The 13,654-nt window shown below is 40.9% G+C and overlaps 1 protein-coding gene across 2 annotated transcripts in view; it reads right to left on the bottom strand.

Moving 5' to 3' along the window:
- LOC146709506 (low-density lipoprotein receptor-related protein 1-like) overlaps positions 1-13,654 on the bottom strand; it is a 99,997-nt gene that overhangs the window by 79,253 nt on the left and 7,090 nt on the right. For both annotated transcript variants that reach the window (XM_085456496.1, XM_085456497.1), the window contains exon 2: positions 1,470-1,592. In XM_085456496.1, the coding sequence (XP_085312622.1) occupies positions 1,470-1,592 (123 nt within the window). The remainder of the gene's footprint in view (positions 1-1,469; positions 1,593-13,654) is intronic.

Raw genomic sequence — 13,654 nt, 5'->3', positions numbered from 1 at the left:
TTTATTTTCTGACCTTGCTTCACTTCTAGAGTTTTCCTCCCTGACTGTATAAAATCGGGTCCCTGGAGGCAATAGGTCCTATGACTGCTGCTGTTGAGAGGTTTGGCATACGATAGATGGAGTAGCAAGAAACAGAGGATCAAATCACTTCTTCCTGTCCCAGATAGACACAGAAGAAGAAAGGCCAAGATGAGAAGTGGGGAGGGTGTGTGTGTGTGTGTGTGTGTGTGTGTGTGTGTGTGTGTGTGTGTGTGTGTGTGTGTGTTTGGCCTAGGCAGGTTGTGAAAAACAGCAGGTTTCTCCATTGCTCTGGGCGAGTCTCTAATGACTTCCAGACCTGCTCTCATACAGCCTCATGCGTCTAGACTGCAGCTACAGTTCTCTGTCCACACAGTTGCTCTCTCTCTCTCCCAGGTCAGCCCCTCCAAAAACACACACACACACATACACAGACACATACCACTCCCCAACCCACCCGGAGCCCTCTGTCCTCTTAGATAACTACAGGCATTTTAGTCTCAGAGGATGACCAAAAAGACACTGCTACTTTCATCCTCACCCCAGGGATTCGGCCTCAAAGCATCTCAACATCTAGTTGAGGACTTTGAAACAAGAGCTGTCTTTTTTTTTCTTTTTTTTCTTGTTTTTTTAGCACTTTCTGTTTGGTTTCGTGTCACGACTGTGTCCTCTGTGGGTCTGAGTGTTAGTGGAAAATCACATTTACCAGGGAAAAACAAACTTTGTAGATCTTCTAATTGGCCGTGACAGAGCTACTCAACGGCAGAACGACCTCCTCTCATTTGCTGATAGAACATCCCATTGTTTTCTCTCGTCTGGCGGTGGTTAGCCAAATAAATCGAAAAGTGCATCAATCTCGGTCTTTTAGTCAACAACTGCTGTTAGAGCGTGTTTGAGAGAACAAACGCTGCAGTATTATATTGGCATACCCCGGATACAGAGGAAGATACATTTTACAAATCTACCCATGCAGGTTCTGATCAATTTCCAAGCCAATTTCACACTTGGTGACCGTTGGTTACGTGCATAATTCACACATTGCCAAAAGATGAGAAGCTGAAGATGTTCTTTAGACCAAGTGAGCTCGCATTTTTAATTTGAGATTGAATAAAATGTAAGGTCTGCATAACACTGCATTTTTAACTGATTTAGTGAAAATGCTCCCTGTCTTAACCTGCCTCAAAAACACCCTTATTCTTATCAAATGTGATAAGCAGTAACCTGAGCACAGAATGATTCACTCTGGACTCTATTATACAACAAGAAAGAGAAGCAACATAACTAGTCTTTAATGTCTCTTCTCAGGACAACAGTTATCTGTCTCTGAATGATTAACTGCCAGATAGTTTATTCTGCTGAATAAGTGAGATGCAGCATGCTCAATAACCTGATGATTTATTTGGATACAGCATATTTGAGCCTTTAAACTCAATCTTTTTTGAAAGACTTACAAACATCAGGCTCTTCGTCAGAGCCGTCCGGGCAGTCCTTCTCCCGATCGCAGCGCCAGCCCTTTGAGATGCACGTTACCCCATCTTTGCACACAAACTGCTTTGGGCTGCAGGTCCTTGGGGCTAAAAAGAGATAGAAAAAGAAAGTAAGACTAAAAGGATTTCTGGGAGAAAAATAAAAGCAGCTCTTTTTTTTTGTCAATGATCTTTATTCCTGAGGTCTCATTAGGAAGCGGTGTCTGTTGTGAGTCAATAGAAGCTCACACTGGCCCTAATTAGGTTTTGGAACGTTGTTACATGACGGAGGGCAATAGAGAATGGATACACACACAAGAAAAGCAAAATGAGCACTGAAGCAAGCCTGGAAGCAGCTTTGCATAAACTTGCTGCACCTAAATATCCAGGTCAGTATTTGCAAGCCGGTGGCAGAGAAGCAGCTCGTCTGGAGGATATCAAAGAACATCCTGTTCACTGAATTACCCTCCCTCTATTACCCCCCTTCAGTCCAAACTTCCAGGGCGAGGAAAAACTGCCCACTCTAGCCACAGCCAAATGGCAGCGCATATTCAAAGCCACATTAATTCAAGTCCTCTCTGTGCAGCACATGAACACTTTAACAACACATATACACACAGAGAAGCAACAAAGCTGAGTCATTCAGCTTTGGTTTTGGACGAGCAGGACTTACTGTTGAGCGGTGACCAAAAAACAGACGATGGAGTACAAAGTCTTTGGCTTTGAAAATACGTTAAAACAAATGGAAGAAATAATCTCGGTCTCCAAGATTTTACAAACTTAGTAGGAAAACGTAAACACTGACCTAAGCTTTTTAACCATATTTCATTCAACGTGTATTCAGCTGTCACTGAAGTGTAAATAAAGGCAGGGATTAATGAATACTCTGACATGGACTGCTCTTCACATTGTCCCGAGCACTCTTTGTTCACGTCCTCTTGTAAAGCTGTGTTTTATACAGAGCAGATGTTATTTATTATTGCCAGTGTTTGATAAGTTCCCATAAGGTAATCACTGCAAAATAAATTGCTAAATTGTTTCTTTTTAAATCATTCGTCATCAGAAAGAGTAATTCCTACATTACTTAACATGTGTACGTTTCAGTTGCTCTACCTAACTGTAAGGAAATCATACAGAAGTGATGCTTTTTTGTGGTTTTACAGACAGCAGCCTACGATCTGTGGATGTTTATCAGAGTCTATGGTATTTACTGTCTGTCAGCAGCTAGCTTAACATTTGCCATTATGACCACATGCAGCAACATCTTATAAGTACTCGCTTCACAAGGTTCAAAAATCCCAGCAGATATGTGAACGCAAGCTGTTAGCAGGCAACCGGCTAGCTTAGCTAAGATTACTTTGTTGATACCAGAAGGCTGAAGTCTCCTCTTCTGAACAAAGACTGTATACATAAACTAGACTTTTATATACAGTCTATGCTTGCAGCTGCACAACCCAAGCCACAGTGCTAAGCTAAGACATACCAGACCATGCTGAAGACGGAGAGACTAAGATGACTTTGAACCAAACAACATATTCCTCTAATTATATTACAGTTACTGGCATACTGGTAACTAATATAATTACTTGATTCCCCCCCAAAAAATTAATTCATTTTAATAGTACGTTTAACTAAAACGGTTTTTTTATTATGTTACAAACGAAATATAATTTTCTAGTTATATTTAAAGATATAATAAACTGCTTAACATGGTAATAAAAAAGGTAGAATTACAGACATTTTTGTTAACTAACTAGTAATGCCCATGTTAGAGTATTGTTTGGCTTGTTTGTGCTGTTGGCACTTTATCACACTGAGAAAAGTACAAAAATAGAGACAGTAGATGTTGTTTATATGCTACAAATGGGTCATTTTAGCCCGTTGCTAGGTGGTTGCTAAGCATGTATCATTCAGCTTTTGAGGATATAAATGAGATGTTACTGTTGTGAAATTAAAATGATAGGATGCTTTCGCAAGGTGCTGTAGGTGTCTAAAGGGTAAAAACGGGTCATTTTAGCACATTGTTAGGTGTTTGCCAGGCAAAGTGATGGCATTAGAGTATCAACAATATGCATGCATAACTCAGCTTTTCTAGGTTTAAATTAGATCTTACATCAGATGATAATTTTATAAGATGTTACGGGTGCATAAACTCTAAAAACAGGCCATTTTCAAACTGTTGCTAGGCAAATTGATGGCACTGTAAGATCTGATATAGATAACAACCTTCAAGGACCAAAGATAAACCTGCATGCCAGGTTTGGTTGCTCAGCTCCTGATGGTCTAGGAGGAGTTTGTGAACAAAGAAACAAACTCACAGATGGCGATTTCATGCATTGTAGTAAGATGGGACCATACGGTAAATAATATACTAAGATTTAGCTTAATACATGACCGAGAAGTGTTGTTTTTACCATTTTGCAAAAGTCTTTCATGGCATTTAAATGGAACAAACCGACACTTTAAAATTTGTCTGTTTTTGTGGATATTCAGTGTTTAAATATCCATCACGAGGCTGGTGTTTTTCCATCATTTGAGTTCAAAGTTTGTTTTTCTAATAGACTCCTTTATTTCTTCCTGTCATTATTTCGAATATAGTGGTCTGAGGGTGATTCTTCCAACATCTTTGACAGCATCGCCTCACTGAAGCGATCCACCCACCTCAGTCCCGCGGCACGACTGATGATTTACATTTTCAGTGTTATCTTAAAAAGTGTGTTGTATAGACGATTATGTAACGCCATTGTGCAGACGAGTCAGCCTCTTTGGGTCAGAATGCGAGGCCAGAAATGGGCATTTTTACCAGTTACAACTTAGTCAGATAGAGAGCATGACGAACAGGACGTGGGGGAGTGTAGGATAGCATAGGAGTGGCTTATGGGATGAAGAAGGATAAACAGGATGACGGCATCTACATGTAAAGCTACTCTTCAACTCCAGCAGTGAAAGGAATCTTCAAATGGGGCTCAACCTAAAAACCATGAATTCAACCTGACATATTGCTGCGCACATTCACACGCTCCCCACTTATCCTCCGCTCTGTACCACTGTGATCACCGTGTGTGTGTGTGTGTGTGTGTGTGTGTGTGTGTGTGTGTATGAGTGTGTAAAGGGTCGCCTTTTTTTTTCTCTCTCTCAGAAGTCACAAGGTTTTGAATTATTCATGAAATGCAACCAAGCTTGTGTTAAAGGGTTTCCTCTTTGCTTCTCTTCCCTCTTCTTCGGTGTGTGCGATCATGTTTTTTTGTTTGTTTGTTTAGGGATATCAGCACCAGCCAGAGCAGGCAGCAGTTGTGGTGTATCTGTCTATTGTCTATTGTTTATGTAGATGCTGACACGCTCTGCTGTGAACTCCGCTTTCAAAATGGCTGTGGGGGGAGTTAACAAGCACCTCAGGCTCAGCTGCAAGCGGCTGCTGACAGAATCATATCAGGGAAAATAAGAAGTAGGTCAAGAGGTTAGCTAAGGAAAAGTGAAGCTCAGTCTGGGATGGGCAAAGGGAAACCATTAAAGTAAGTCCTGGGCTACCCAATCTAAATAGCAGGCAATGACAAGTAATGACAAAATACTTAATTTTGGCGAGATCAAGAAAAAGAATCAATCGTATTTTGAATATGCAGGTTTACTTGCATGTGAACTGAGGTAAAACTGTTTAGTCATAGAAGATAGAAGACAGCTGCCAGTGACAACCACTTTACTGTTAGCTGTGAAAGCAGTCTGCTGCTGGCACGATCTGAATTAATATGGTTAAAAGTCGGGGTTTAAAGGGATCCAAGGACAGCTTTAACTGAAAAGCAAATAAATGAGGTCAACAGATGGATAGGCCGAATGATGATATAAGAGAACAAATTAGATGTACGGCATCAATGCGAGAGGAAATGGAGAGTGGGCAGTGAGCTACAACTCCTTGGGGGAAGTGATCTCAGCTTTCAGGACAGGCCTGAAGATCAGAGAGCACACTGAGCTGGGCAGGGATATTGAGATGGGATGGAGGAATGTAACACTTGCTATCAATGAGCTGCCTGTGTGCTTACTAAAGCGGAGGCTGCGGGAAAATGTTTTGAATTGTCGCCATTTGGGACGGTTTATAACCCACTGCCCTCTGCACCCCGCCGCTGCCCGCGAGCCCTCTAAGATGAGCTCTGTCTGCTTGGGAGGAAGAGACCTATACTAAGGCAAACACAAGCCTTGCCCCCAGTCACTGCAGCATTTCCTCAGACACCCACAGCAGAGCTATAAATAAGTTGGAAGTCTGCCCTCTGAGATCAACCAGGACAAAGCTCCAGCAGACACTGAGACTATGGCCTCATCACACACTGCTCAGCAGCGGTTGAGATGAAGGCAGACTTAAAGTACTGTCAACAGTGGGGCTGAAAGGACTCTGAACAGCAGGAAGTTTCAAAGTTAGTTGTTTAAAGGGTCCTTAAGAATACAGGAACTGTTTAAGGGCTCTAACTGTTGCATTTGGCACCTACTTTTGTTCTGTCTACACTGTAGAAACTAGAGACCATTGTGGTTCTTTTTTAACTATTTAGATACTTCATCAGCCTATGAAGAACCCCAAGTGACGTAGTTATGCTGGGACTAGTGTATAAATGTACCTCATTTTTGAAAACCAGTGTAAACACTGGTATAGACATTATGGACTAATATTTGTACAATCACTGGCCACTTCATTAGGTAAATGGTAAATGGCCTGTATTTATATAGCGCTTTACTAGTCCCTAAGGACCCCAAAGCGCTTTACATATCCAGTCATCCACCCATTCACACACTGGTGATGGCAAGCTACATTGTAGCCACAGCCACCCTGGGGCGCACTGACAGAGGCGAGGCTGCCGGACACTGCCGCCACCGGGCCCTCTGACCACCACCAGTAGGCAACGGGTGAAGTGTCTTGCCCAAGGACACAACGACCAAGACTGCCCGAGCCGGGGCTCGAACCGGCAACCTTCCGATTACAAGGCGAACTCCCAACTCTTGAGCCACGATCGCCCCTTGCTAGCATTGGTTAAACCAATGCTAGCAAGTTATACCTTGCTAGCATTAGTTTAGACCCATTTTGCTTTTAAAACTGCCTTAATTCATCATGGCCTAGATTCAACAAGGTCCTGAAAACATTTCTTAGAGATGTTGGTCCATATTGACATGATAGCATCACGCTGCTCCTGCACTTTGGTGGCTACACATCCATTAAGCTAATGTCCCATTCCATCACATCCCAAAGGTGCTCTATGGTCACGAAGGCATGGACAACACTCATGTCGGCTCTGTTGTTTAAACAATGATCAGTTGGGGCGGAGAGTGTGCCAATATGATGTCCCCCACACTATTACACCATCACCAAAGTGCACTATTGCTACCAATTCATGATGAATCAGTGCTTTCATGTTGCTTTTGACCAATTCTGACTTTATTGTCCAAATGAAATCAGGATTTGTCAGATCAGGCAACATTTTTCCTCTTTTGCTGTCTTTTGCTGCTTTAGCCTCTCTGCTTCAAAATTGAATGTCTCGTGTTTTCAGACATGCTCTTCTACATACTGTGGTTGTGCAGGAAAATCCCAATAGATCAGCAGTTTCTAAAACTGTGAGATCAGTCACATCTGCCACCAACAAAGGTGACTTAATTCCCTTGGGTTTCCTCATGCTGATGCTCAATTCGAATATCAGAGATGGTCGCCTTGACTAAATCTACTTGCCTCAATGTATAGATCTTCTGCCACATTATTGGTTGAGTACTGATTTAAGTTAACAAGTAATTGAGGAAGCAAAGAAAAGGCTGGTGAATGTATAGTACTTTTCTAATCTTACTGACAAATTCACAGAAAATAAAGGTCCACAAGATACGACATACATCCTGACCATTGGGAAGCTATTGCATCATTTCAGCATTCCAATTAGTAGATCTTAGATAGCTTCAAATTAAACGGGGGAAGAAAGAGATGTGAAGGTATTTAGTTCCTGGGGCACCTCCTCAGTAGTTACTAACCACCAGCTAGTCCTCAGGTTCAGTCCTGAAACTGCTAATCACATCACAGGAGTACTTTCCTTAAAATGGATAGTGACAATGTATCAAAGAGTGGAGTTAGAAATCAAAAAATGAGAATTTCAGTGTAGTAAACCCACCACTGTGATAAGACCAACAGTAGATAGAATACAGATTAGTATTATTATTAGTATTAATATAGGTTATAGAACCTTCTGAGGCCAAACTCTGAGCTTACTAAGAATCAGCTTTCTTGGCCAGCCTTACATGCTGATGTTAAGTAGGTAAAATATTTACTATGCACACCATCTTAGCTTAGTGCAGACCTTCCCAAAGTGTGGGGCCCGCCCCCTGGAAGGGGGGGGGGCAGAGCCATTGCAGGGGGGGCGCAGTATGAAAAGGGGAAAAAACAAAAAAACAAGGCTTGGACACTGCTAGCACAGGCCGCCCACACAAACGCAAAGCAGGAGATGAAGCATCGCTGAATATGTTTCCAAACCAACTTCCTTCCAAGCCAAAGACTAGAAAATATGGTGAAGCATATCTTCCCTTTGGTTTCACCTGCACAAGTGCCAGGTAGGTCTCCCCTGCAGAATTGGTTTTCCCTTACTGGGATCAGGCGTTGGGCTCTTCAAATCACGGACAAACAGTATCCCACATTCTTGATTTTTAGTTCACAAACACTTCTTGTAATAAATAACTACTCCTGACATTTTGGAGATGTTGGCTCTTTATACAGTAAAGTTACAGCGGGATACAAATAATATCAGGCTGATCCTGCCACGATTTGTTCCCCCGGTTCAAATCACGGACAAACAGTATCCCACAGCTGCTTATGTTTTTAAACCCATTTTGCACAGAGAGGCATTTTTTGAAAAATGTATTGATAGCAATGTTGAATATTATTACACAGGAAAAAAACAACATGTAAAATAATCACACCGCAACGCCTCTGCCTTTGTAAATAGAGGGACAGTAACTGGTGTAAAACCTGCAGATAGTCAGATTAACAGTATTTTGTCTCCATCTCCCATTCTGCAATTCATCTCATGTAAACAATAACGTGGCGCACAGCGTGACGTGAAAAAAGGCACATACCTTTGACAAACTCTGTATTCCTCGTCCACACGTAAAAGCAAAAAAAGGAGTTTTAAAAAATCTCAGTTTTCGGTGATTCGAAACGCCGTTTACATGTGGACGAAACAGCTGTGTTTTCAAAAATACCCGTGTAGGTGCGGACGTAGCGTTAGAGTTAGTAGTTTATTTTATTACTACCTGTAATTTATTGCAGTTTACTTGTATTTGCTTAATTGTTTACTAAATGTTTGAGGTGTGAAATAAACCGCAATTGAGCAAAATATGGGTGTGTGTGGTTGGAGGATGTGTTTTTTGTGTTTCTCCCCCGGGGGGGGGGGGGGGACATTTTTCTTGTAAAACAAAGGGGGGCCTAGCAAAATAAGTTTGGGAACCACTGGCTTAGTGTGTTAGCACAGCTGAAGCTGATGAGGCTGATGGGATGGTGATACTGTGTTTGAGGGGAAAAAATGACACTGAGCACATTTCTTTATACCAGATTTCTTTGGACTGAGCTGTTGATACATGTTATCCTGCTTGCACAAGTTGGGGAAAAAATGGTAAATCAGAAATTCACCTTTTTTTTTTTAAAATAGCAAACCTCTAAAGCTATAAATATATTGCAATGCATGTGGCCATACCACCAGGTGAGCCATAAAATAACTAACAGCAAACTGTTTTAAAGTATACAATAAAACAATTGTTATTTGACTGTTAGACCTGCTACCCAAGCTTCATCTCACAAGACTGGAATCTGACTGTCTTTATGAAATAAGAGTTGGGTTTTTCCCCTGACTTTTCCGAACCTAAGTCACTCATGCCATCCACATACACTGAGACTAAGCAGGAAAAGTATCATATAAAATCTTTATACAAAAGAAAACTAATTCAACTGAAACTAAGAAAGCTGCCAGGGGGCATAAAAGTACCAGGAGGGCGTGCTGGCTGAAGTAAACACACAGTGAAGTCATTTTAAACACTTACAGAGAGTTTTGAAATGTCTAATGGGAAACAAACGCCAAGTTTAGTCTACAGAAGACAGCATGTACTCGCACAAATGAAACACTTCAATAGTTTCTCAAAGGTTAAGATGCTGTCACTAATTTAAACATTTTTGCTTCTCAAAATATGTGTTTTCTAATATTTAACCAAGGAAGTTTAACATCTTGAGTTGTGTGCTGCAAGTCCTGACCCTGACACAGACTCTGGAAAACTTTGAGTTGGATTTGATCTTTACTGAGTCACCCACTGAGGAAAGAACCCAACCCAGCCGGTTTGATATCGACTTGGAGCTAAATGTCTTGACAGAATTCAACAAAAAATAAATAGAAAATTTCACAGTGGATTCATGGCAACACGCTTCTCACTCTCAAGAAATGGCATCTGACAAACTTGTATAGATATAGAAAACACTGAGGTTGAGCGAAAAAGAAATGGGATATGGGTTTATTTACTTGGCCTATGGGCTGAACTGAGGGGGTTCTGCTAAGTGCCAAAATTGAGGGATGAGCATATCAGCCTCTTTGGCTGCAGTCTGCCAACTCTTCATCCACCTCCACAGCTGAGCCATAAACACTTCAGAATTTTGTAATGGAAGAGGAGGAGAAGAAAGAGGGAGGGAAAAAGTTCCTGTGTTACAAAACAAGAGATAAAGGCTCCAGCTGTGCCTCTTAAACAAAATGGGTTGTAGATGGGTCTTCCAGCGCATTCCACCATCAACCAAAAACATAACACCAAGACAACAAAGGCATGATGAAAAAAAGGTCTCCAGACTTAAATCCTATAGAAAACCTGTGGATAGAGGTGAAGCTTCAACTGATGAAGCAGCAGCCAAGAAACCTAAAGAGTTTCTGTAAAGAGGAGTGGGCAAAACTACAGACTAACTAAATTAACCTCTGTGCTTGCCAACAAGGATTTCTCCACTAAGTACAAAGTCATGTTTTGCAAGGGCCTCAAATGCTTATTTCATTCAATGACATGCAAAGAACTTTTTCGTAATGTGTTTTCTCTGGATTTTTAATTGACATTCTCTCTTTCCAGTAAAATTAAACTACCATAAAAATCACAGTGTTCATTTCTTTGTAAGTGAGCAAACTTACAAATTCAGCAGGGGATCAAATAATTATCTTCCCCACTGTACTTGTCACCTACATTAAGGTAATGAGGCCTTTAAAAAAAATCTACAATCCAAGTCAAAGTTTGGCTTGTGCGTGCAGACTTACTCAACCGCCTTCTGGATGGATGTAAATTTTGTGCCACGTGTACGTTCGTATGCATGAAAGTGTGTGTCATGCATGCATTAGGCTCAGGAGAGCCATCACGAGGAATATGTTCAAGTCTGGTGCTAGCTGCAAAGGCAAATGAGGCTTCATTTACAGGGCAACACACTCCTGAATGTGACTGTCTGATTTTTACAGGTCAAATCTGAGAAGAAAAAAAAACTCCACAAATTTCAGCAAGCCTTTGTAGTATTGTGAACAAGAACCTATTAGTTGAAGCAGAGTAATCAAATGAAAAGCTATTTGGATGTCTGGCTGAGATTTCACCATGTCTCAGCCCCGGTGTGGTAATCAACCATGACTGCTATTTGTGCTACTACGCTCACTGTTAGAACTCAGAGGGGGAGGAGGTCATGAACTCCTTCGCTTCATCATAAGGGTTAATCTTTTTTTTCTAAAGAAGAAGAAAAAGGGACGAAGCAGAAAACCACAAGGTGTGATGCATCATTATCAACTTAGTCAGTTTAGACAAATCCCTTTGTCGCACTAGCACCGAAGCACACGCCGTATGCAGCGGCAGAGGGGGGGAAATGACAATTAAGCCTGCTTAGCATGCTGCCGAGGGGAACATATTAAAGAAGATTATATGAAATTCTTTAGTGCCTTTTCGTAAGACCAGTACAAATTTCAAGTCTCAGTGTGACGCATGAGCTCTATGCAACAAGACCTGATTCTCCAGAATGTTTTTTCACCTCCATGTGCTAAAGCAACCTTGGCTGAGACTCCAACAAGACACTGACGATCAAAAAGCAAAGTCGGAAGAAATCCTCTTGCATAAAAAGTAACAGATTTAAATCTAAAGGTTGCTGAAATTTCCTTTTTGGGGAAATTTGGGAATTCAAACAAGTCTGCATGAAAATGTAAGAAATTGATATCGCTGTAAATACATGTCTGTGGTATTTAAGCAGACAGCAGCTGTTAACCTAACTATGCCTAAAAATGGACACAGAAGGAAAACCACTAGCCTGACTCTGTCATGTGGCAACACAGTCGCTCAAAAATCTCTGTTAATAAGAACATTTTCTGAGTGCTGTAAGGTGGGTTTCTTGGCCTTTGGCACATTGAGAAAAGACTGTGAGCGAGTGATATAATCCTAATCTTAATCTGAAAGCCAAATCACTCCTTCAGCCAGTTCATATATTTAAAAATGCAATTGCACACACTCCAAAATACCTCATATACATAAGGAAATGTCTTCAGGGATATTTACCAAATATATTCCAACTAGTTTAGTGTGTGTAGGCTAATAACAGCAGACCAAACAGCCACCCATTCTTTTCCCAGAAGCACACAATGCACATAATCAGAGAGACCACATTGCCTACACACATACATCTGAATGTGGGAAATCTTATGCAAGAAGCCAGTTGCTTAAAAACTGCGTGCAGCATTTGCAGTGTGGCTCATAAAGTTAGCTCCACAGGTTTTTGGATTTGTATTTTTGCCTTTGCACACCACAACAATGGATCCTAAATCCAACAATCAAGGTGTGATTGAAGTGCAGATTTTCAGCTTTAATTCAAGGGGTTTAGTAATTAGCTGTTAGGGAATTACAGCTATTTTTTTTAGACACAGTCACTAAGGCCTGTTCTCTCGTGCTTTTCTTGCTTTGCATTGGGAAACAACATGTGATCAGTCTTTTAGAGTTTGCCTAAATCTAAGCAGAGACTTAAGCCCTGTTCACTTAACAGTTCATCCTCCTACTTCTATCAGCACTCACGTCATTAATGAACACTAGTGACCCGCTTCCATCGGCAGCCATGCATGCCCATGCTCTAACATTGCCTCCTTCATCAAGGTCCTCATCAGACCCTGCTAAAACTCTTTAGTCGATACATGTAGGTCAAGTTTGTTTCTTGCTGTGCTTTTACAAATTTTATCAATTTTTTTTTAATTCTTACTAACAGAGTGTCTCTGCAAGTTTTCTGCTTTTTTGACTTGTTTTTTTTTTTTAATCCCACTGAGGAGCGCCTGTTTAGCATGTATTTCTTTAGATACCACAGAGCGCTTCTATTTTTTTATCTTCCTTTTCTGATTGCCTCCCCCGTGTCTGATGTTAGGGCGTGCTTTAGATCATGAACCTTTTCTCTCATTCTTCATATTTTTTTCTTCCCATCCTTTCTTCCAAGTTCATTCTGGTTTCATCTGTACAAAGATTATTTTTTAGGAGATCTGTGCAAGCTCTTCTGGATATTTTCTGTCAAAGTCTAATCTGGCCTTCTTATTCTTGAGAATAACCAGTGGTTTGCACCTTGTTATAAAACCTTCATTCACGAAGGAATGTCTTGAATGCAGACTTTGACAATGCACAGTTTAGAGTGTTAATTTAGTTAGATTTGAAGTTGGGGTTGTTTTTTTTTAAACCATGGAGTTAATTCTTCATGCACTTGTCTTCTGTGGTCTTTCAGGCCTTTTGGTGCTGCTGAGCTGGCCACTGTTGATTCGTTTTTGCTGTCTCTATGATAGTTTCACTTTGGTTCTCTTACTGGACATCATATTGAAAGTTCCAGTAAGAAGCTATGAAATGCAATTTCAACACTTGGGATCAACTCCAGATCTGCTCGTCAGTTTTGCGGCCTCACTTCAAGAATAGCTTAAACTCTGCACTTCAATCACATATTGTTCTCTTTAAAATACACAGTGATAGTGTACCGAGACAAGAGCATGAAAAAAAAATATGTCACTGCCCAAAAACATATGGACCTAACTGTAAATGTGTAAAATGTTTGCCAGGAATTGCTACATAAATAATCTCCCAGTTGACTGCTATATTTCCTCAGGCTTGTTTCTCCACTACAGACCAGGTCAGGAGATTTTTTTAAAAATATT

This window comes from Copadichromis virginalis, linkage group LG5 (genome assembly GCF_057382275.1).
Source record: "Copadichromis virginalis isolate Kocher_CV1m ecotype Utaka linkage group LG5, C_Virginalis_male_GT1.1, whole genome shotgun sequence".
Lineage (NCBI taxonomy): Eukaryota > Metazoa > Chordata > Actinopteri > Cichliformes > Cichlidae > Copadichromis > Copadichromis virginalis.
This window is presented reverse-complemented; position numbering and strand designations above follow the sequence as displayed.